This window comes from Aptenodytes patagonicus, chromosome 9 (genome assembly GCF_965638725.1).
Source record: "Aptenodytes patagonicus chromosome 9, bAptPat1.pri.cur, whole genome shotgun sequence".
NCBI classification, from domain to species: Eukaryota; Metazoa; Chordata; class Aves; order Sphenisciformes; family Spheniscidae; genus Aptenodytes; species Aptenodytes patagonicus.
In genome coordinates this window covers 4,135,948-4,157,744 of record NC_134957.1, presented here as the reverse complement: position 1 = coordinate 4,157,744, position 21,797 = coordinate 4,135,948, and the positions used below count along the sequence as shown (strand labels likewise).

The 21,797-nt window shown below is 63.6% G+C and overlaps 3 protein-coding genes across 5 annotated transcripts; 1 reads left to right on the top strand and 2 right to left on the bottom strand.

Annotated features, from left to right (window-relative positions):
• Positions 1-178: 178 nt before the first annotated feature.
• On the bottom strand, positions 179-5,795 carry TSPAN6 (tetraspanin 6). Of its 2 annotated transcripts, XM_076346996.1 has the most exons (8): positions 5,654-5,795; positions 5,355-5,543; positions 5,009-5,083; positions 4,331-4,429; positions 3,903-4,058; positions 3,094-3,177; positions 1,138-1,237; positions 179-927 (listed from the first exon to the last, which is right to left on the bottom strand). In XM_076346996.1, the coding sequence occupies exons 1-7, from the start codon at positions 5,738-5,740 to the stop codon at positions 1,169-1,171; spliced, it is 759 nt and encodes a 252-aa protein (XP_076203111.1). In that variant the 5' UTR covers positions 5,741-5,795; the 3' UTR covers positions 179-927; positions 1,138-1,168. The 2 variants fall into 2 exon arrangements, with proteins under 2 accessions (XP_076203111.1, XP_076203112.1); XM_076346997.1 differs by lacking the exon at positions 5,009-5,083.
• Positions 5,796-7,227: 1,432 nt separating this feature from the next.
• On the top strand, positions 7,228-12,571 carry SRPX2 (sushi repeat containing protein X-linked 2). Its single transcript, XM_076347637.1, has 10 exons — positions 7,228-7,465; positions 9,324-9,410; positions 9,503-9,694; positions 9,823-9,999; positions 10,363-10,489; positions 10,590-10,711; positions 10,828-11,007; positions 11,150-11,283; positions 11,358-11,479; positions 11,808-12,571. Exons 1-10 carry the CDS (start codon positions 7,396-7,398, stop codon positions 11,986-11,988), a joined length of 1,392 nt encoding a protein of 463 aa, XP_076203752.1. The 5' UTR covers positions 7,228-7,395; the 3' UTR covers positions 11,989-12,571.
• Positions 12,572-13,100: 529 nt separating this feature from the next.
• SYTL4 (synaptotagmin like 4) lies at positions 13,101-21,752 on the bottom strand. 2 transcript variants are annotated; one of them, XM_076346995.1, is made up of 17 exons: positions 21,699-21,752; positions 20,205-20,366; positions 19,826-20,041; positions 19,197-19,306; positions 18,921-19,035; positions 18,649-18,756; positions 18,241-18,364; positions 18,043-18,133; positions 17,756-17,859; positions 17,575-17,661; positions 17,051-17,229; positions 16,745-16,847; positions 15,642-15,803; positions 14,747-14,852; positions 14,244-14,343; positions 13,501-13,709; positions 13,101-13,381 (listed from the first exon to the last, which is right to left on the bottom strand). In XM_076346995.1, exons 2-17 carry the CDS (start codon positions 20,312-20,314, stop codon positions 13,239-13,241), a joined length of 2,067 nt encoding a protein of 688 aa, XP_076203110.1. In that variant the 5' UTR covers positions 20,315-20,366; positions 21,699-21,752; the 3' UTR covers positions 13,101-13,238. The 2 variants fall into 2 exon arrangements, with proteins under 2 accessions (XP_076203110.1, XP_076203109.1); XM_076346994.1 differs by lacking the exon at positions 21,699-21,752 and adding an exon at positions 21,323-21,354.
• Positions 21,753-21,797: the final 45 nt, after the last annotated feature.

Here is a 21,797-nt window from a genome sequence, read left to right as displayed (position 1 = left end):
AGTTATTTGTAAGCGCAAGTGCACCAGCGAGCATTAGAGAAACGCGAGCTGCGATGGTCCAGAGGTTACGGCCTGGCCCAGGGTGAGCGGATTACCTCCCGGGGGGGTTTGCTGCTCTTTGCAGCGACTCGAGCAGAGGAATTTCCAGGAGATGGAAAGAAAAGCTAAGGCGGTTTCATAGAGTAAAATATCATAATATTTATTGTGTCTCAGGACAAAAGAGTTCTACTCAATACACAAAATGAGTTAAAGCAGCATATAATACTGACAATCAAGTCACAGCTGACTCGGTGCAAGGACACCTACCAAGGTAAAGGCACCAGGAGCTACATCACCAAACCTCGCTACAGCTTACAAAGAATCACTACAGCCTGTACTTAAAAAAGTACAACTATAAAAAAGTATATAAAACCCAGGGCAGGGATGAGAGAGAGCTTGGCAACAAGCTGAGACCTTGCTGAGCCAAGGGCTTCAGACAGGCAGGGCCATGTTTTAACAGGGCAACAGCCCCATCTCGAGAGCAACCGTGTCCGGAGAGCGAGGGGACATCGAGGGGCTGCTGGAGATGAGGGGAAGCATTGCTTTCCCGACAAGAGGCACCGAAGACAAGGACTGGGAGTCCCGCGAGGCCGCCAGCACAGTCGGTTCGGCACGGCACTCGAGCGCGCCGCCGAGGAGAGAGCCAGGGGCTGCGGCGCCCGGGGGAGCGCGCTTGCTGTAACCACCGCAGCTACACTAATTATCCCACGCGGTGGCACAGCAGAGTAGTGTTAGGACAAGTCCCTGAGCGCACCAGGACAGCTGCTGCACTCGTTTCTATGAGCTAATTGAGAAGAAGATCAGTCAGTTTAAAGCGAGATTTCACAAAGCGGCGTCCAGAGGAAAACTGGAGGTGGTGGCATCCTCCCTGGCCGCAGAGAGCATACCCTGCAATGCACAAGACAAAGCGTTAACAGACAAGGCTGGATTTATACACAGCTTAAAATGATGTAGCAGACATGGTCTTGCAGTTGCCCTCTATCCCCACATGCCCCCAAAAGTGGTACCCGCCACCGTGCTGAAGGTCCCCAGGGGCAACCAGGCAGCAGCCAGGGACGCAGAGGCAGCCCACCAAGCTCACATCGCTGACAGACATACCCGGCCACAGCCACAGCATGCTGGGGGCCAGCTACACCATCTCGTACTGATTGTTCGTGATGTACTGGGACAGGCAGCAGGCAAGAATGATGCCAACCAACTGAAAAAGAGAAAAAAACCCCACACATCAGAGGTAGCCAAAACCAGGATGCGCTTTTTTAGGGGAAAAGCCTGACAAATTGCTCCAGAGCATCAGTTTCATAAACTACAGAGATGAACAGTGGGGTTTACAAACCACAACACAGGCTGCTGTGCCCTGCTTCGGAGTAACAGCGAGGCTGAAGCAGAGGATCCTGGCGGGCATCAGCCAAACAAGCTCCTTGCAAGAGATGCTCTGCATCCTGTCCTGTTACATTTTGCTTCATGAAGCATCTACTGTTTTATGGTAATTTCGGAGATTACACAGATATCGGGAGCGTCATAGCCGATTACACAGCCACTAGAGAACAGCAGCCACCTCCCCCTGTTGCAAGGACAGCGGGGAAGCAAGGTTGCTGTTTTTGCATCAGCATCTGAAGGACACGCTACTGTTATCACAACGTGGCCTCCCAGTCCCTGCGCAGACATTTAGGGCCAGATCCTGCAGGAGTCTGACCTACACCAGTGAAGTTAGAGGCACATTTGCATGATGGGTCTCTGCCGGCCGCACGACACAGCAAGGCTTGCTCAAAGAGCGATAAAAGCCAGGAACCGGTTACAATTCCCAAGCCTGGCATCAGCCGAGATAATTTCGCAGCTGGGAGTGTGCAGCTCACCGTTTGTGTGCTGGTCACGTCTCAGTGACCCCACGGCAAGCACAGCCCAACTGAGGAGGAGATTGGGGCGAGCAGCTGGGCACAGCAGAGCGGCTCCGGCTCTCGGGCTCTCCCGGCCGCAACCAAAAGCACTTGGTAGCACAAGCTGCAGCCAGGGGCTGTTGGCTCGCGCCTCTCCCCCAGTTTAGCGCATCCGTTACGGGAAACGCATGGTGACACGCTCGTTACAGAAGAAGTATCTTGGCGGGGTTCCTTCTCCCCGTGCTGGCACGGTCAGCTGGTGGTCCCGGGGGGCAGCACCTTGAAGCTCATGCCACGGCCTCTGCCTGCTGGATCAAGGGGAGCGTGAATTCAAGCCCCTCCAAAGTCAAGGCCAGCCGAGCTCGCTCTGCAGCAGCTCAGCACCGAGAGCCCAGCAAGCTTCCACAAACCAGCTAAAGAAGGGCCGGCCACGCATCCTGCAGCTCCCGCTGCGGTGCATCAGAAAACCCTCAGCACCTCGGGAAACCCCACCGCGGCGTCAGCGTGCTCAACACCCAGCGTGGTGGAGCTGGGGGCAGGGGCCTCTCATTTCCTGCCGGGATAAAGCCTGCCGGAGCAGGGCCAGCAAGCACGCTGCTGCTGCTGCTGCTGCTGCTGCTGCTGCTCCTGCAGGAAGCGTCCTACAGGATAAGGTAAAGGAGAGGTTGGGGAGCGGGAGGGAGAGGAAGCAATCGCAGGGTGAGGTGGCCTGCGGGGCGTGAGCCGCCAGCACAAGCTGTGCCCCATGGGCGCTCACAGGGACCCAGCCACGCAGAAGTGATGCCAAAACGCCTCCCTGATAAAAAGGAAGGTCAGTGGGTAGGAAAAGGAAGGGCGCGATTTGATCCTGTGATTTAAACAGCAAATGCAGGGAGTTCTCCCGGCACAGCACAGGCTCCATTTGGGTTTTCTTAAAGTTGGTTGTTTCAGACAGGAGCTCTTCTCAAATAACCTGGGCTCACGGAAACAGAGCTGGTGCTACAGCCCTGGGTTTAAAAGACTGGAGACAGCACAGTGGTGAGATTAAATCCAAGGGGAATCTGCAGAATAGCTGCTCCTCCCTGGCTGAAACAGGCTGTGCCTTTTGTACACACACCAGACTTTGCACAGAAATTAAATACGTCCGGAGACACGCTAGCTTCACTCTGTACTCCTGTGCCGGCCAGCAAGGGAGAGTTACCTGGAAGCACGCGATGCCAAAGGAGATTCCAGCCACAACGCTCATTTTTGACTCCATCGTTGACGTTACCAGGAAAAAACAACCCTGCAGAGGAGGGAAAGCGAGCACGTGGCTCCAGTGCTTTTTGCCCCCCAGGAACACAAACTGGCACCTCCCCAGAGCACTGGCAGCTCCAGGGGAAGATGCTCCCGCGCGGGCAGCTGAGGGATCTGGCTGCCACCCTCCCGCCTGACCTCGGCAAAGTCATTTCCCTATCAGCGCTGCGCCAACCAGCCTCCCAGCCCAGCCACGTTATCAAGGGGAGTGCTGCCCTTGGGCTGTTCCCAACGAGAGCGAGAGAGCGAGAGAGCGTTGGGTTGAGCAAGGTGACTCATCAGAGGAACGTCCCTTGCATCACCCAGCCGTCCCAGCCACATGAGGTCACCCACACTCACCACCGGGTCAGGGCTTTCCACAGCCATTGAGAGACAGCCATCGAGAGACATCAGCGCTGCCAAAACTAACTTTGCTGGGAAATTACCTCCTTATTCACCTGTTCTCCCAAACACACAGCCCTGAGCACAAACACTTGGGTCCGCCTGGTCCCTGACCTCCGATGAAGGAGTCGGGTGGGACCTCAGACATGACAGAGGGCTCGTTCCTCCATACCTTTCCCCTACCTCCAACCCAGGGGAGTCCCCGAGCCACTGCATCGAGAGCGTAGTTCTCCTTTCGAGCCTCCCAGGGAAGGCCAAGCCCTTCTCCACCCACCCAGCTCTACCCTCCCCACCTCCAGGACTGGCAGGGGGATTTTTCTGAGCTTAACTTACATCCACAAACACTTTCAGCTTGGCTTTGCTCAGGTCTTTCAGATCCTCCTCTGAGCAGTCGTCCTGGCTCTTGCAGCAGCTCCGGGGGATGCCCCTCTGGGTGAAGTACTCGGTCCTCTCCCAATCCGAGTAGTTCTGCACCCCGCAGCAGTGCAGCTGGAGAAGGAAGCACATTTGGGGAGAACAGTCACACCGGGGTACCGACCCCCCAGTCCTACAACCACTCCCAAGGCTCCCCTGCCCTTGCCTCTCTAGGAACTGCCCCCATCTCACCCAGCATCTCCTCCCAAACTCAAAAGCCCGTGGTGCAAAAGGACCCCCAGTACCGCGACGAGGATGCCGATACCGCAGGGGGTCCCGCAGGACACCCCGGAGCGAGTCGAGCGTACCCACCCGCCGCCATCCAGACGCCAGCCTGGGGCACTCACAGTTCTCTGGATGGTGTCGACGGCTTCGCTGTGCCGATCTGCGGTCACGTTGTAGTCCCTCAAGGCCAGGTTGAGGTTACTCTCAAAGTTTGTCTTAATCTGCAATAGAGAAGTCTCTGCGGCGGTGCCGTCCCCTCCCGCGCTTCAGAACCCGTGGCCCCACATTAGTCACCTCTTGGCGATGGCAGGAATGACTCCGGCCATGGCCAGCAGACACTGCCCTGGCCACCCAGGCAATTAAATGCCGTATTAAAGGGCAGGCTGGGATGTGCTGTGGCAGCAGGGATGCTGTGTGTAATAACAAGGACCTGTGTGGTGCCAACTCCCCCCCAAGCAGGCGCAGGAACCCTCGGAGGAGCTTTAATTACAGAAAGTATTGCAGAAGATAGAACAAAGCCAGAAATTAAAGTCCAGGGCTACTTCGCCTGTTCAGGCAGAGGGGGCAGCGTGCCGTGCCAGGCGGACCCTGCACCCAGCCTCGTCCTTATGGGGGCCTTTTGGGTCCTTACAGGAACCAAGCTGCTCTTCGAGCTGTTTTAACCCCATTTTAGCTAAACAAGGCACTGCTCCCAGCAGCACCTCTGTCCCTCCAGCGACATCTGCAACTGCACTTGGGTTAAAACCAGCATCAAACTTGCTCCGCAACATCGGGAGACAGCAGCAGCCGCCCAGACTCACCTCGTGCCTGAAGACGAACCCCACGACGGCGGCCACCAGGACGATGAGGAAGATGAGGGACAGGAGCATGGCGTACTGCAGGCAGAAAGGGTGGGATGGGACAGGGTGGATGGGATGGCGTAGGATGGGATGAGACGGGGAGGATGGGATGGGATGGGATGGGATGGGATGGGATGGATGGATGGATGGGACGGGATGGGACGGGATGGGGTAGGATGGGACGGAATGGTGTAGGATGGGACGGGATGGGATGGGGAAGGATGGGACGTGCCGGGATGGGTCACGACAGGTCGGGATGGGTCAGGAGGGGACAGGACCCCGTCCCGCCCTGTCCAGGGCCACCCACCAGCTTGAGCATCCAGGTGCTGCCGCGGCAGGTGGCGAAGCAGCCGAAGGTGCCCAGGAGGACGACGACGGTGCCGGCGCCCACCAGGACGAAGGGGACGTTGGTGGCCTTCTCGTCCAGCAGGGAGAAGTAGACGGCTAGGCTCACCCTGCCCCAGACGCCCACGGCCAGCAGCACGATGCCCGACACCTGGGGAGAGGGGAAAGCCGCCGTGGCTCGCGACTGTCGCGACAGGGCGGCGACGCCGCGACATGTCGCGCTGGTAGGGCGGGGCGGGGCGGCCGCGGCCCGGCGCTCACCCAGAAGACGAAGGTGTAGGTGAGCAGGACGCTCTTGAGGCAGGTGATCACCGGCTTCGTCTGCAGCCGCCGCGACGGGGACGCCATGGCCGACACGGGCCGTCTCCTGCCGGGACGGGACGGGACGGGCCCCGCCGCGCCGCGCCGCGCCGAGCCCCCGCGCCCCGCCCCGCCGGGCAGGCCCCGCCCCGCCCCGCCGGAGGCGCCCGAGCGGCAGCGGAGGTTGCCGAGCGCTGACGGAAATGGCCGAGCGTGCCCGAAGGCGCGCCGCTCCTCCCCAGCGGGGGCGCCCCCTGCCTGCACCGTGCCACGTCCTGCCTGCACCGTGCCCCAGCCCCCCGTGCCACCGCCTGCCTGCACCGTGCCACCCCCTGCCTGCACCGTGCCACCCCCTGCCTGCACCGTGCCCCAGCCCCCCGTGCCACCCCCTGCCTGCACCGTGCCACGTCCTGCCTGCACCATGCCCCAGCCCCCCGTGCCACCCCCTGCCTGCACCGTGCCCCAGCCCCCCGTGCCCCCCCCTGCCTGCACCGTGCCCCAGCCCCCCGTGCCACCCCCTGCCTGCACCGTGCAACCCAGTCCCTGCCCTCCTGCCCCAGCGGTGAGCAATGCAGCCCCAGCGTGGCCCCCCAGTCCCTGCCCAGGAGGTGTCCCCCTGCAGAGTCCGGACCAGCCGGGGAAGCCACCCTGCACCCCAGCACATGGCATGACCTCCATGCCAGCAAGCGACGGGTGTCCTGCCCACCACGGGGCGAGCGCCCCGTCCCCTCCTCGGGGATGTCCCTGGGCTGCGGGGGGCTGCGGGCTCACTGGCCAGCCTTCCCTACACCCCTGCTCCTGCAGCCCAGGCAGCAGCAGCCCCGCACAGCCACCTCCCGGCAGCCCTCTCCTGCTCAGGACAGCTGTGTTATTAATTAGTGTGCTTACCAGCCTGGCCGCCACATAATTAGTGCATTCAGGCAGCATGTCAACCTCCGCCATCCCGCGCCAACTCTCCTACCTGTCCATGCCAGGCCCGTCTCTCATCTCCCCTCACCCAATGCGGTCCTGTGCTCCAGAGCCAAAATCCCCGGGGTGGCTCCAGCTCCTGCCTCGCCTCCCGCCCGACCCCGTGGGACGCAGGGCGGCGGGTCCTCACGAACGCTCTTCATTACCTCTGCCTCGCGGGGGCTGAACTTCAGCTGGAAAACAGACCCCAGCTGGAATCGCTTGCCTCCGGACCAGTTTCGGAGCCTGCCGTCTGCAGCGAGGTCTCTCCCTCCCTCCTGGCAGGAGGTGGAAAAAGGGTCCTGGCTCCCGCGGTTTTGTCCTCGGCCCCCCAGGACTCCCATTCCTGGAGCCCGGCAGGGCTGGCACAGGCTCAGCTACGCTCTCTCCTGTGTCAAAATAGGCTCCTGGCTCTTCTGCTTGCAAAGAAAAAAATCTGACAACCTTTTAAAGCCTCGGAGAAGCAGGAGGTGCATTGGAAAACGGGCGATCCTGGGATTTATTATTTTTGACAATCTCATCATTTTGGGCCTGACTCACGGCTTTTGAATGTTTGGGACGGGTAGCAGAAGGAAAAAGTAGGTTTGCTCAGCACAGGCAGCAAGGACAGGCAGGAGGGTCAGGCATCTGTGCAGTGACAAGGCGACAGAGGGGGCCGTCATCCTGTTTCCAGCCCCTCTCCACCCTCGCCGGGACTCACGGCTGCCCCCGGACCCGGTGCAGCAGGCAGGCTGGCCGGCCCCCGGCCCCCCAGCATGGCACAGGAGGCGGCCCCCGTCCTGCTGGTTGTCCTCGCCAGGCTGGTGTCATCCACGTGGCACGAAGGTGAGTGCTGGGGTGTGCAGGCGCAGCAGGGCTCCCCGGGGACGTCAGCCTGCAGGGTCCAGCTCCCCTCGGGGGGCTCACGGTGGGGAGGGAGGGGTGCCGGCAATGCTGGGGAGAGCCTTGGTGCCTGGGGGGTCTGGGGTGCCTGCAGGGATGTGCTGCGGGGTACGGGGAGGAACAGAGGGGGTGCTGGGATGCATCCAGAGAGGAGCAGAAAACCAGCCTCTCCATCACGTCCCTGCCTGTGGGAGCGCAGCTTTTCCGCTGACTCCCTGCTCCCATGGGGGCCATTGACCGGCAGATGTTTGCCTGGACAGAGTGCTCAGATCCGACCCTCCCCCCGCAGCCAGGCAGCCGGGTCAAGGATCAAAAGCCCTTGCCCTGTTTGAGGGGGGGCTTCCCCCTTCCCTGCTCTGGTTCCCATCCCCTTGCCACGCTGCCAGCACGGCTGGCTGGGGATGCTCCTGCCTGTTGCTGCCGGGGCTGCGAGCTGGCCCCAGGTGAGAAGGAAAAGGCAGCATCTGCATGAAAAGGGAATCTCGCAATTAAATGGCACATCTGCCTGCGGGGACACAGCACACCCTGTCCCTGGGGCCCCGGCGGAGGGCTCAGCAGCCCTGCTCGTCGGGTCACCGACACATCCCCACCGCCGGCCCCACGGATGCCAGCCCTGCGCTCGCCCCAGGCCCCTCTGCTCCCCAAGGCAGCCGTGGCAGCGTGGGAAGGGCATCAGGATAAAAGGCTTTGTGGAAAGGAGTGGGTGACTTAACGGAGCTTGTGGGAAGTGGTGGGGAGTCGCTCTGTAGTAAAGTTTGTGTCGGAAAGATTTGTAATGGAATTTCCTCCCTGTGACGGCGGGGCTGCTGCTTGGATTGGTCTCAGTGGATATCCCCTTCCCAAAACCCGGAGCAGGGGGAAGAGGAGATGGGTGCAGCCACGGCGGGGCTGCTGCTTTGCCTGGGGTCCCTTCCCAGGCTGAGCATCCCCGCCATGCCAGAGCGGGGACTGCGGTGGGGTAGGCTGGCGGCGAGGAGGGGGCAGCGCTGGCAGGGGCCGGCGGAAACGCGGCGGAAACGTGAGCTCAGTGCTGGGGAATGCCGCGGCCGGCCGAGGCGCCGCGGGGCCGAGGGGCCGCGGGGAAGGGCGCCAGCCCTCTCCCTCTGCACGGCTCCCTCCCCACCCGCTGGTCCCTCGCCCATGGGAACACGGTACGGGCCAGAGGGTGGCCCACAAGGATGGCGCAAGGCTGTCCTCCCCCCGTCCATGGGGCCAGGGGCTCCTCTGCACAACACGGATGTCATGGGGCCAGCAGCTCCGGCCAAGCCCCTCCAGCAGCTTCATCCTTCCCTGGTGCGCAAGCGAGGGACTGCATCCCCCGCCAGCCCCCTGGCCGGGCAGTGCGCCTCTCCTCCCTTGCCTTGGCCGGGGGCTCTGCTGGGACGGGCAGGAGAGGGCAGCTTTCTTCCTTCCCTTGGGACACCCGGTGGCAGGGATGGTGCCATGGGAGCGGGTGGAAGGACTTCCCGGCAGCACGAAGCTGGGGGTTGGTGCCAGCCCACTCTGCGCCAGCACCCGTTTCCTGCCATAACCGCGGCTGCTCCTGCCACTGTTTAGTCTGCGGGCTGGTGCCAGCGCACACCATGTTGCTGGGGACTGGGCTCGCTGTCTGCCTGGCTTAACCCTTGACGGGAGCCCCAAGGACGGCAGGAGAGAGCCTGCCCGGGGATGGGATCGCTTGCTGGGAGTTGCGGGATGTGTCGGGGCTGGAGGGTGCAGCTGTCCGGGGAGGCATTGTCGCCTGGGTGCTGCTGCGGCCACGAACCATCACGCCTCCCCCTTGCCTCTCCCTTTTCCCCAGGGTCCGGCTACTACGCTGCTGAGAGCCACACCAATGAAGTGTATGTGGAAGAAGTCCCCCCCGAGCCTGCCCTGGACTACCGCCGAGGTAATGGCACCCGAGCCATCCCTCAGGTCCTTGTGGGGAAACCGAACCATGGCAGGGCCAGGTGTCCCCCTCACCTCCCTTCTCTCCCCCAGTGCCCCAATGGTGTGCCACGCTCAACATCCACCGTGGAGAGGCCACGTGCTACTCGCCCCGGGGGGGTTCCTACCGCAGCAGCCTGGGGACACGCTGCGAGCTGAGCTGCACCCGCGGGTACCGGCTGGTGGGGCCCAGCGCTGTCCAGTGCCTGCCCAGCCGCCACTGGTCCGGGATGGCATACTGTCGACGTGAGTGTGCCCCGGCCATCGGCTTGCCGGCATCCCCGCGGGCACCCGTGGCGGCCAGTCCTGGGTGCTCTGTCCACTAGCATGGTCGGGCAGCCACCTCCGTCCCCTCTTTGCTCTCTCAATCCCAGAAATCCGGTGCCACGTGCTGCCGGCGGTGCTGCGGGGCTCCTACGTGTGCTCAGCCGGCGTACAGATGGATTCCCGCTGCGACTACAGCTGCCTGCCTGGCTACCAGCTGGAGGGCGACCGGAGCCGCATCTGCATGGAGGACGGGCGCTGGAGTGGGAGCGAGCCAATCTGTGTAGGTAAATTCTCACCCTACCGTCCTCCCCGCCCCACACTGCTGGGGCATGGAAGGGCAGGCCACCCTCCATGCCTGGGGTGCCTGCAAGTATCACCCCCACGCCTGACCCGGGCATTGCCAGGTGCCGGCTCCTGCACCTCCCAGCCCTGGGACTCCTGTCCCTGCTGCTCCCTGAGGTGCTGTTAGCCCCAAAGCACGGGCTGGTGCAGGGCATGTTGGTCAGGGCACTCAGTGCTGGCATTACAGCAGGTCTTGCTGGCTCCAGGGTGCCCGGGTTGTGCACAGCATCCCTGGGGTCGCTGAGCACCGGGGCCAGTGCCCAGCTCCTGCAGGTTCCCTGACTCCATCTCCTCCCTGTGGGCAGATATGGAGCCTCCCAAGATCCGCTGCCCAGACTCCCGGCAGCGGATAGCTGAGCCAGGCAAGCTGACCGCCACCGTCTACTGGGACCCCCCCCGCGTGAAGGACTCTGCTGACGGCGTCATCAAGAGGTGAGGGCGGAAGCACTGCGGCACCACCGGCAAGGGCTGGGGGCCACGCTGGGTGCCCCCTCCCAGGGCCCTGATGGAGAAACCTGTCTGCTGGGTCCAGGGTGATGCTGCGGGGTCCAGAGCCCGGCTCCGAATTCCCCGAAGGAGAGCATGTGATCCGCTACACTGCCCACGACCAGGCATACAACCGAGCCAGCTGCAAGTTCAGCATCCGTGTCCAAGGTGAAGTGGGCTCCCCTGGGGCTGCTGGCTGCCTCCCTTCGGCTCCGGGCTCCACACCCCATGGCCGGGGCCATACCCCATCACCCCCAGCCCTCACCCAGCCTCCCTCTTCACAGTGAGGCGCTGCCCTGTCCTGAAGCCTCCGCAAAACGGCTACCTCTCCTGCACCTCCGACGGCAACAACTACGGTGCCACCTGCGAGTACCTGTGCGACGGGGGCTACGAGCGCCAGGGCACTTCCCTGCGGGTCTGCCAGTCCACCCAGCAGTGGACGGGCTCCCAGCCCCTCTGTGCACGTAAGTGGCATGGGGCAGGGGAGGACCTGCCCACAGCGATGCCTGGTTCTCAGGGGAGATGCTGCCTGGCAGGGCGAAGGGGTGGGGAAGGGGTGATGGGGTGCAAAATGGCATCCCCCCACACGCTCGCCTCTCGCCCCAGCCATGCAGATCAACACAGCCGTGAACTCGGCCGCCAGCCTGCTGGATCAGTTCCACGAGAAACGCCGCCTCCTCGTCATCTCTGCCCCGGACCCCTCTAACCGCTACTACAAGATGCAGATCTCCATGCTGCAGGTGAGGAGACCCTCCCGCCGCCCCCCTTTCCATATGCCCCCCCAGCACCCTTTCACCACCCCCCGTTTCCACAGCAAGCCGCCTGCGGGCTGGACCTCCGTCACGTCACCACCATCGAGCTGGTGGGGCAGCCCCCGCATGAGGTGGGACGCATCCGGGAGCACCAGCTGTCCCTTGGCATCATCGAAGAGCTCAGGTAGGGGATGGGGGGCTGTCCTGCACAGCCAGCCGCCTGCGGGAGGGGAGCGGGGACAGGGACACCTCCAGGGATGGCAAAGCATGAGGTTGCAGCTGGGTTTGTAGACAGCCCCCTCCTGCTGCACCGAAGGGGCTTGTGCAATATGGGGACACCCCGGTGAGTCCCAGTACAGCATCCCCAGACCCTCCCAGGACTCACAGCCCCGAGGAAGAGATGGGAGCCACCACCCCAGGAGGATCTGAGCATGGTTGCATAGGACGGGCATGCTCAGCCCCAACCCACAGCCCCCCCAGCCCTGACCAGCGGCTCCCCCCTGCATCCCCAGGCAGTTCCTGCACCTCACCCGCTCCCACTTCAACGGCGTGCTGCTGGACAAGGCGGGCGCCGACCGTGAGCGCTACATCTCCCCCATCAGCCCCGACGAGCTCTTCGTCTTCATCGACACCTACCTCCTGAGCGAGCGGGAGGCAGCGCGGCGGGCGCAGAGTGGAGACCCCTGCGAGTGAGGCAGTGCCGAGGAGACCCCCCTCCTCCGCTGCTGCTGGCCTCAGGGGATGGACACCTTCCTTTCTGCTTTTCTAGTCGCCCAACCGTAGAGGAGGACCAGGGTGCTGAGGACCTCCAGGGGAAGGGGAGCCCCTCTCCGGCTGCACTGGCTCAGAGAGGCAAGCAGGAATGGGGATGGGGGCCATGTGCCGGCAGTGTCCCCACTGCCTACCAGCCAGGAGCAGTCTCCGGCTGCAGGGCGGGATGGCTCAGCCCGGCCAGGACCATGGCAGGAGACACGGGAGTGCCTCTGCTCAAACCCCAGGACAGGGGGGAGACGGGGAGCTAGACACTGGACTGCCAGAGCAGAGTGGACAGGGCAAGCAGTGCAGGCAGGGCGACAGCCTCTAATGCAGCAGCTCCACCCTCCCCGCAGCTGTCCTCACCCCGTGCACAACCTGAACCCACTCCCTCCCCACCTGGGGTCAGCCCTGCCGGGCAGGCACTGCTGCCAGGGTCCTGCCAGAGCTGCCAGAAAGCCTTTAGTGAAAGCAAACAGCCCCATGCTCAGCAAAGCCAGTAGCAGCCAGCCAGCGCGCAGCCCACCCCGAGGACTCGCCATCCCCACCCTACCCCTCGTTTCCCCTTCCACCAGCCACGGGGCAACCCTTCCTGGGAACTGTTTTGGCAGTAGAATATTAACTCAAAATAAATACATTTGTATAAAAGTCAGTGCTGGCAGAAGGTGTGTCACAGAGAGGCCCAGGAAACAAATCCTTCCTGGGGGCCACTACCACCAGCCCCCCCTCCAAGCTGACCCCGCACGGCTCCAATCTCAGCCCCGCAGCCAGGGCTGGGGCTGGGCTGTGCACGGACGCCCCCATCCTGGAGCCGGCATGCCAGAGGATGGTGGGGAAGACAAGGAGGGAGCAGACTGTGAAACAGAGGGGGTGGGAAGAAGAAGAATGGAAAGAAGAAAAAAAACAACCACATTTCAAAGCATTTTGCCTGGGAGGGAAGGAGGGAGGGTCCACAAGGACTCCAGTTCAGCCTGAAATTTGGTGCAAAGCCTAAGACAAAAGGAAAACCCTTTAAATGAAGCGAGGCCAAGAAGACTTTCTGCCCAAGCCTGTTTAGAGAAGGCCATGTTTATTAAAGTATAAGCAAAAAAAATAACTATGTTTGGGCAGCCCTGCCAGGCCATGCTGTGAGTGCAGCTCTCGAGCAGCGGTACCAGCCCTCGGCTGAGTCCCGGTGCCGGTGCCACAGCCTATGGCCTCAGCTTGGCCATGGTGGAGCGGAGCTGGAGCGTCCCCTCCGCCCACGAGCCTGGGTACTGGCGCATCTTCTGCCACAGGTTCAGCTCCTCACCCGTGGAGTCCATCCAGTCCACAGCCTGCCCGTTGCTCATACCTGGGAGAAAGGATGGATGTGGGCAGAAGTCACTGCCGGAGCAGCCTCCTGCCCGCAGCGAGGCAGCCCCAAGCAAGGCTGCTTGTCCCAGAGTTTGATGGGACCCCAGGGCTCCTCACCGTTGCCCACCCCCAGACGGACACCCCCGAGGAAGTCGTTGCTGGACAGTGGCTCCCGGTCCCAGACCGTCAGCTCCAGGCAGATGTGCTGCAGGTCCTCAGGGTTGACGCCGTTGTAGACAAAGGTGTGGTTGTAATGAGGGTTCAGGGTCTTCTTCACCACAGGCGTCTTCCTCTTGGAGGCTTTGTTTTTGTGTGGCAAGAGGTAGCTGGGGGAAGCAGCCACTTGGGTTAGCAGCACGTGTGCAACTGCCTTCTGCCCCAGGGGCTGGGGCACCTCAACACCCCAGGACCTGGTCTGGAGCCCACCTTCCCTGACATGTCCCAAGAAGAGCCAAGATGGTCTGCAAGGGGCTGGGTCTCTGCCCCAACTCCTGAAAAGCCCCTTGGCAGACTGCAGGTGGTCTAAGGAGGGGAAAGGGCAAGGACCGCAGCCTGCTCGCCCCCAGCCACGCTGCCCAGTGGCTTGGTGACCTCTGGGAAGACAATTTGATGGCAGATGGAGCCCTGCCCTGCATGCAGCCTCCCACTGCGGCCTCTTAGCTGGCCAAAACCCAGGAGAGCATTTGCTACCGGGAGCATCTCTTCTCCAGGCAGAGACAGGCAGACAGTGACTTTCAGGGTACCAACACAGGCAGCGTGGGGTAGCTAGCAGAGAGACCCGTCCCTCCCCAAGGCGGCTCTGGGATGCGGCCAGGGAGGACAGTGCTTTTATTGCCCCCCCACGCAGGACCCACACTCACCCCTTGACAAAGCTGTCTGAGGTCCCCCCGGATTTGGCAGCCGTGAGGTTCTTGGCTTCTTTGATCCAGACCTGGAGCTCACCGCCTTCCCCCATTTTGCCTGGGAAAAACCCAGCACAGCAAGAATTAATCAACCTTAATTTCCACCACCACTAACTTCTGGGAAGGTCCTGCTGAACAGCCTTCATTGCAGAGGCAGGTACAGACCCCCAGCTGGTATCTCCTCCTGCCTCCTCCCTTCCTGGCCCTGCCTGCTGAGGCGAAGGCAGACAATTGCTCCATGCGGGGCCCGATGGTCCAGCCTAGTCCAGCCCCAGGAAAGCACTGGGACCACTTAGACAGCCTGAGGACAGCCAGGTCTGCCCTGACCCAGAGCAGCCTTGCAGGTGTTGCAGAGGAGAAGGCTGCAGTGGCATCACCCAGGAAACCCACCCAGACCCAGCTCACGTGGCCACAAGCAGGTCCCGCAGGCTACACAGAGATCCTGGAGCTCCAGCACTCACCCTTCCTGCCGTTCCCAGCCCCAGGGTGCTTGGAAGACGGGATGTACTTCATGGAGACGACCAGCTCCCCCTTGTACTGGTGGAGACCAGCAGCATCCGCCCCAATCTGCAAAGAGGCAAGGCTTATCAAACACTGCTAGAGAGGCCAAAGCGGACATGGTGACGGCCTGGTCTGCATGCAGCACTTCCCCATGCCGGGCCAAAGAGCTTGGCTTCTCCTAGAGGTGGTTTAGCCAGGACAAATGCCTGCAGGCCCTCCCCAGCATCACCAGCTCAGACTCGGACCAGCTCCTTTGGGATCCTACTTTGGCTCAACCAGCTCCCTTAGGAAACACTATTTAGGGGTTTCCGCAAGCTGCTTGAGCCACAGCAATGCCAAAGGCTGAGCCCACAATACAAGCTAGTCAAGAGAACCAGAGTTTAAAGTCCAGTAGCAGCATCTGCTGTTGCCATCGAGCTGCACAAAGGCCCTCACTGCACGGGTCTGCAGCCCGCAGCAGGATGTCCCGGCCAACTTCTCCCATTTGTTTCCCTGAAGTTGGCTCCAGTTCCTCCTGGCCGGGGCAGGGCACTGGGAAGAGCTGCACTCTTGGAGCAATCAAGCAAGCAGAATGAAAATACCTGATGGGGCAGAGACATCCCACTGCGTCCCATAGGGGATACACTGAGGAGCAGGAGGGAAGCTAGGCTTAAGGCAGATCATCTGCCCTTTTTTACTACTACTGCTATCTGCTCTGGGGTCTTCAATTCTCCAAGATTTGATTTGGGGCAAGCCTTTTGGCAGCTCTTGGCCGAGGTCTCTGCGCCTCTCTGCCCACTGAGGGCCACCCCCCGGGACAGGGCCAGGCAAGGGAGGCTGCTGCGGGCAGCAGGGCTGGGGTGGCAGTGCCAACACCTTGCCGTGCAGGGGCAGAAACTCCTCCAGGTGGCTCTCGAAGTTCCAGACGTCCAGCGGGACCTCCACTTCCCCCAGGAACGTGTTTCGGCCAAAGCGATCGTGGTGCCAGACCGAGAACTGCAGCGTCCTTGCAAGCAGGAGGGACTTGTTAATCTCGTACTAGGAAGAGAGACAGGAAAACCACTGGTGAGCGGACAGCGCCAGGCAGGGGACAGGCTTGGCATACACCATCAGCCACAGCTCTCAAGCAGGAGAGGAGACAGATTTGAGGAGCAATGGATGCACGCAGGAGACCGTCTTCCTTTCCAAGCCTGCTGAAACCTCAAAGTCCTGGGGTAGTGGTGCAGAAGCCCGTGTTCTCCGGCAAGTGGTCCTCAGAGCCCATGCAGAGCCAGGACCAGGACTTATGGCATCCGGCCACCCCACCCCATCCCACCACAAGCAAAGCTCTGCCAGCCCACCGAGCCTCAGGCGGTCAGAGCACGAGACCTCAGCAAACCCGGGGCTGTGGGAGCCGGGAAACCCAACCACAGTTCCCACTTCCTTCCTGTCCGGAGAGCGCCTGGCCTCAGTGGTGTGCTGCCAGGCTCGGGGATGGAGCCAGCCCTTCCCACCACCCCGTGGTGGCCACAGCAGGGACTGTGAAGGGCAGCGCCAAGTGCTTCTGCCCTGGGGCCCAGAACTGCCTTATCTCTGCCTCTGCAGCCGTGCTGCCTGCCCTCCCGCCACTGTAACCTGCCTGCAATGGCCCAGGAGCCTTCTTTCACAGGAAAGCAATGTCCGGGGGTAAGCAGAAGGCCCCTGGCTCTGGCGGATGCCACAGGAGCCAGGACACACATTCACATCTGCAGCTGTGCCTCCACCCCACCATGGCACCCGGGGCTTGACACCACAGCCACATCAGAGCAGTGACCCAGCCTGGGAGTGGGTTTTTCCCACTTTCAGGGTGCAGTGTCTGGACATGGGTCCTCTGCAGAGTCCTCGCCTCAAGGTTTGGAGCCCATCCGTCCCCTGGTTTGTTCCGGCAGCATCCCCAGGGCCAAGTGCTTGCCTGGCCCTGCAGCGGGGAGCAGGCTGCTCGCCAGCCCATCCCCACTCACCTTCAGCAGCTCGTTGTACAGGGGGTTGATGGTGTTGCGTTTGATGGTCGTCTTGCGTTTCCCTTGCCGGGATTTGTCGGGCAGGAGGTAGGTCTTCACGTACCTGAAGGGAGGAGCAGGCAGCATTTCACCAGGGTCTCCCCACAACTAGTCCCCATCTCCCCCCTAGCCCCCCAGGACAACCCCAGACCTCCTGCCTCGCCAAGCCCCGCCCCCCCCTTACAGCTCCCATCTCTGGTGGGCACCCCACAACCCAGCTGAGCACCACCAGCGGTGCCACCAGCCATCGCCCCCCCCGGCTCTCACGGGTTGGAGCGCTTCTTGCCCTCGTCCCCGTAGGCCAGCTGGCGACACTCCTTCACGTGAATGAACAAGGTCTGCATCTTCTGCTCGTAGCTCAGGGAGAAGGAGATTCCCCCGGTGACCACAACATTGCCGAAGTCACCGGCCTCACTGTAAATGCTGACCATGCTCCCCAGCGTGCTCTGAAAGACATGGCAGGGCTGAGCCGGGGCAGCATCGCTTGGTGGATCCCTCTTCATCCTCAGCAAGGCTACTCCCAACGCCTCCTCCGCACAGCCCCTCTCTCACCCCTTCGTGGCTGGGGATGGCCGCCGAGTGCCTCTCACCCGCACGCAGGCTCCCTGGAAGAGAGCTGGGTCTCTGCGTTTCAATTCCCGTCAAGGGGAGTAAGCCCCCACACCCCAAGCTCTTGCCCCTGCGCCCCAGGAGCTGCCCTCCCTGCCTCCCTCCCACCCAACCAGCCGACATTGCCCTTCTCCATCATTTCTTCCTGCGGAGCAGAGCACAGCCGCGCCACGGGGACTCACCGAGGAGGTGCCGCTGCGCATGCTGCCCCGGGCCACCCTCTGCCGATGGATCTCCACCAGGTTATCAATGTCCTCCTCCTCCTCCTCCTGCAAGGAGAGAGACAAGCCGCCTGCGTGGGGAGCAGCAGGGCATGGCCGGCCAGCCAGCCAGCTCCTCCACCTGGCATGCCAAGGGTCTCACCAGCTCCGTGTTGAGGCCAGGGACCGACTTGCTCCTGTCCCCCAAAGAGCCGCCTTCCCCCATGAAGTCCCCCGGGCGCAGGTCAATCACCGACTTGGTGTAGTCTGCACGAGAGATGGTGAGGCAGGAGGCAGCGGCATAGTGCAGGACTAGCACAGCCCTGCTGCTCTCTCAAGCAAGGGGCCTCTCCCATCTGCACCGAAAGCCCGCCGCGGCCCAGGGAGAAGCGGCCGCCCACCCCCTGCCATGTCAGCACCCAAACCCCCCTGCACCTGTGCAGCTCTCACCTGCAGGCCTCACCACCCGTCGGGGATTCTTCTTGAATATTGTTTCATGCTCGTCCACCAAGGCATTGCTGCGGCTCCCCACAGCAGCATCCTGGGGAGGAAAGGTCCCTTCAGAGCAGGGCAGGGCTGGGCACCCCATGGGGCTCCCAGCCCTGTGCCCCAGGACAGGGCTGAGCATGCCGGAGCAGCAGCACGCACCCGTCCGTCGGAGAACACGTTTTTGGAGCGAAGAGGGAGGGTCAGGCTGGAGGCAGCAGGTCCTGCTGGCGCAGCAACCTGTTTTCCATCTCTGAGAGGGGCGGCTCTCTCCAGGGAGTTACTCCTGCGGAGGACACAGAAAGGTCTGTCCCAGGCCAAGAGCACCACTGGGAGAGCAAGCGCTGGCCAGGAAGCGCCATCTCCCCACAAGCTCCCCAGAGCCACGCAAGCTCCCTGGAGCACCCCAGCATGGGGAGCAGAGGACCTGCCTGCCTAGGGACAGGTTTCAGCCCAGCCAGGGGAGCCAGCTCCCCCACACTAGACTGAGAAAAGCGCACTTGAGATGAAGGTCCTCATCCTCTGCCAGGCCAGCCTTGCTAAGGACAAACCACCCAGGGAGCCCCTCACCTGCCCCCCACGCCACCAGGACTAGGTCTGTAGCCATCCAGGCTCATGTTTTCCATGGACTCCGTGTCGCTTTTACCATCCCGAGGGTCTGAGGCATCCAGAAACAAACTGCAGACAAACAAAACCACAGGTACGTCCTGTTTGGCGAGGAGGCTGGTCTGAGAGAGAGCTTCTGTACCACCAACGATCCGAGCTGGGCGGCAGCGTCTCTCCCATCCCTGCAGCAGGCAAGGGCCGGCACCCAGAGCAGGGTCGACGGCAGGGATCCTCACCTGGACCCCTCCCGGGGTGCCGGGGGGCTCGGCTGCTGGGTTGCGGAGGAGCTTTTGGGCTCGCCAAGCTGGGCTTTCTGGAGGAGGGTTTGTCCCACAGTCTCTCTTTTGCCGGCTGGAAGAAGAGAGGCATCACGAGGACCACTGCTCCAAGCCCACTGCCTGGAGCAGGAGCTGCTCCCAGCCAACTCCACGCTGGGCAGAGGTGCACCAGGGAAAGCTGGAGCATCCCGGAGGGACAGGCTATGGGAGAAGGCATTGCTGCGGCACCCCTACCTGCCGACCTGTGCCGCAGGGACAGCCGCACCATGTCGCTGCCCAGTCGGTTGGCAAAGCGGTTGACCCTCTGGTCGTAGAACCAGTCGCCTGTTGTCTTCTTCAGCTCACTGCAAGGCAGGGAGGCAGTGGGGGGCTGCTCCCTGCACCCCAACGCCACCCTCGGTGCTGCCACCAGCCAAGGAGAGCAAGGGCACAGTGGGCACGTTCGGCAGGTGGCTGGGCAGAGACAATGCACTGGGCAGACAACGGGCCCAGCTGCATCCCCAGCAAATGCAGGAGCAAGAGGGGTTTTGTAGGACAGGGGAGGCCGAGAGGGAGGAAACCTGGGGTGCTTGAAACACGGGCTGCGGGAGGGGCGGGGGGGGACGCCGGCATCAAGTAAGGGGGGAAAAAGGAGTGGGGTGGAGATGAAAGAGACCCAAGAGTGGGGCACGACCCAGTTCTCCATCACCCAACCATGGGTGCCCACCCCGGGAAGTGACAGCAGAGACAGCTGCCCTGTCCTGGAGAAGACCAACTGGGCTAGGAAAGGTTAGCCATAGGGCATCAAGCTGGGGTGACTGGGAAGAGGAAGGGGACAGGAGGAGAGTACAGAAGGTCCCTGCCACCTGTCCCTGGGTACTCACGCCTCCTTGGTGCAGACTTTGCAGCGCCAGGAGCTGTTGGGGCCATAGGAACGGCAGTCCCGACACACCAAGTGGTTGCAGCCCCGGCAGGTGTTGGCCTTGGGGCTGACACGGCCCAGGCTCTGCTGGCAGCGGGCGCACGTCCGCTCGCTGTAGCGCTGGCTGCCCCGCTTGGCCCCCTTGCGCCGGATCTCCAGCAGCTCATTCTTCAGGCGCCTGCTCGGACCCCAACACCGGGAGCCGTCAGAGCCGCGCCAGGACCCCGGGGCTGGGGCAGAGCCGCCACCCCAGCCCCATCGCCCACACCCTCGCCCCTCCAGCCACTTCTAGAGCAAAGCAGGGGAACCAGCACCCTAGCCGGCGCCAGCCGCGTCCTCACCTGATTCTCCTCTCCTCTGCCTTGCGGAGCTCCTCGTCGCGCTGCAGGACCTGCAGGATCAAATCCCTCTCCACATCCGACAGGAAGGACAGATCCACGGCCTCCGACATCGCTTCGCCCGGGATCGCTCACCCTCGCCAGAAATAGCCGGACGCCTCCGTGCTAGGAGCAAGCCAGCCGCTTAGCACAGCCACATCACGGGCTTGCAGCCCCACATCAGCCCACCTCCGCTGGGTACCCCACGCCTGCACCCCGGAGCAGGACTGGCTGCCACCCCCCAGCCCGGCTCACCGCACCCAAGACACCGTCTCGGCGCGGCCGGCGTCCCGACCGCCCGCACCCAACCCGCCCAGCCACCGCCGCGGCCCTGCCCAGGGCACGGCGCTGCCGAGGGCTGGGCTGTCGGCCGCCTGCCAGACCCGCCGCCCCGGTGACCTCAGCCGGCTGCGCGGGCTGACGCCCAGCGCCCCCGGGCACCCCCGGGGAGGAAGGAGCTGCCCCGGGCTGCTGCACCCACGAACGCACCCCAGGCTCGGAAAGCTGCTCTTCCCCCCGCGGAGCAGCCGGGGCGCGGACGCGCAGCCGGGGCAGCGGCGGGAGCAGGATCCGGCCCGGAGGCGCCGCGGGCGCTGACAGCCGGATCCCGGGCGGCCGCGACAGCTCCAGCCCCGACGGAGCCGGGCGGAGCCGCGCTCCCGGAGCACCCGCTCGGGGGTCCGCTGCCCGCCCGCGGGGCGCCCCCCGCTCCTCGCCCGGGGCGGCGGCACCGGCGAACCGGGGGACGGATGGCGGCTGGAAGCGGCCGCTGCCGAGCCCGGCGGGAGGGACCTTCCCGTCACCGCAGCCGCACCGCGCCCCGGCGTCGCCCGGGGGCGAGGAGGGGCGGCGGGCCGGACCCCGGGCTCCTCTCTGCCGGGGGACGGTCCGGGGCCGCCGGCACGACGCTCGAAGCGCGGCCACCGGGGCAGGGACGCGCCGGCAGCCCCGCGCCTGACCGGCTCCGGCGGCCCGCGGGACACTGCGGCCCCGGCCCCGCGCCCCGCCGCCAGCAAAGGGGCCGCCAGCAAAGGGACCCCCCGCCGACTCCCCCCCCCCCCCCCCGCGGGGCCGCCCGGTACCTGCCGCGGCTCCGGCCGGCGCCTCCCGGCAGCAGCGGGGGGGGGGGGGGGGGGGGGGGCGGGGCGGTGCCGCCTCCTTAAAGGGGCCGCGCCCGTCGCACCTGCGGCACCGACGGGGCGGCCCCGGCGGGAGGCGGTGCCCGCCCCGTCCGGCCCCCGCGCTGCATGGGACAGCAGCCCCTTCCCCCCGGCGCGGCCGTGCCCGGGGCTCCCGGCCCCTCGGGGACGGTCCCCCACTTCTAGAGCTGTGGCCCCAACCCCGCGGGCTGCTCTCCCCCCCGGCACGGCTGGGCAGAGCCCGGCTCGGTGCCTGGAGCTGGGCGCTCTGCCCCGGCTCCCCGGGCGGCTCCCCCGGCGTGCCTCCCCGCAGCCCTACCTCGGAAGGCAGCTCCTCCCAAAGGGGACACACAAGCCAGCACAAGGTCTACAGCCACCCGCACTGCTGGGGTGCCCTCCCGGGGTCCCTGGGGTGCCC

What these genes read in the sequence shown, in the direction of transcription:
- TSPAN6 (XM_076346996.1), bottom strand. Translation starts at nt 5,740, where the DNA reads ATGGCGTCCCCGTCGCGGCGGCTGCAGACGAAGCCGGTGATCACCTGC. An exon ending in GCACCTGGATGCTCAAGCTG is followed by an intron (nt 5,084 to 5,354) that starts GTGGGTGGCCCT and finishes TTCTGCCTGCAG; the next exon opens with TACGCCATGCTCCTGTCCCT. An exon ending in AGCTGAAAGTGTTTGTGGAT is followed by an intron (nt 3,178 to 3,902) that starts GTAAGTTAAGCT and finishes CCTCCTCTGCAG; the next exon opens with GGTTGTTTTTTCCTGGTAAC.
- SRPX2 (XM_076347637.1), top strand. Translation starts at nt 7,396, where the DNA reads ATGGCACAGGAGGCGGCCCCCGTCCTGCTGGTTGTCCTCGCCAGGCTG. An exon ending in TGCCCTGGACTACCGCCGAG is followed by an intron (nt 9,411 to 9,502) that starts GTAATGGCACCC and finishes TCTCTCCCCCAG; the next exon opens with TGCCCCAATGGTGTGCCACG. An exon ending in GAGCGAGCCAATCTGTGTAG is followed by an intron (nt 10,000 to 10,362) that starts GTAAATTCTCAC and finishes CCCTGTGGGCAG; the next exon opens with ATATGGAGCCTCCCAAGATC.
- SYTL4 (XM_076346995.1), bottom strand. Translation starts at nt 20,314, where the DNA reads ATGTCGGAGGCCGTGGATCTGTCCTTCCTGTCGGATGTGGAGAGGGAT. An exon ending in CTGGCCTCAACACGGAGCTG is followed by an intron (nt 17,662 to 17,755) that starts GTGAGACCCTTG and finishes CTCTCCTTGCAG; the next exon opens with GAGGAGGAGGAGGAGGACAT. An exon ending in TCAGACAGCTTTGTCAAGGG is followed by an intron (nt 13,710 to 14,243) that starts GTGAGTGTGGGT and finishes TGCTTCCCCCAG; the next exon opens with CTACCTCTTGCCACACAAAA.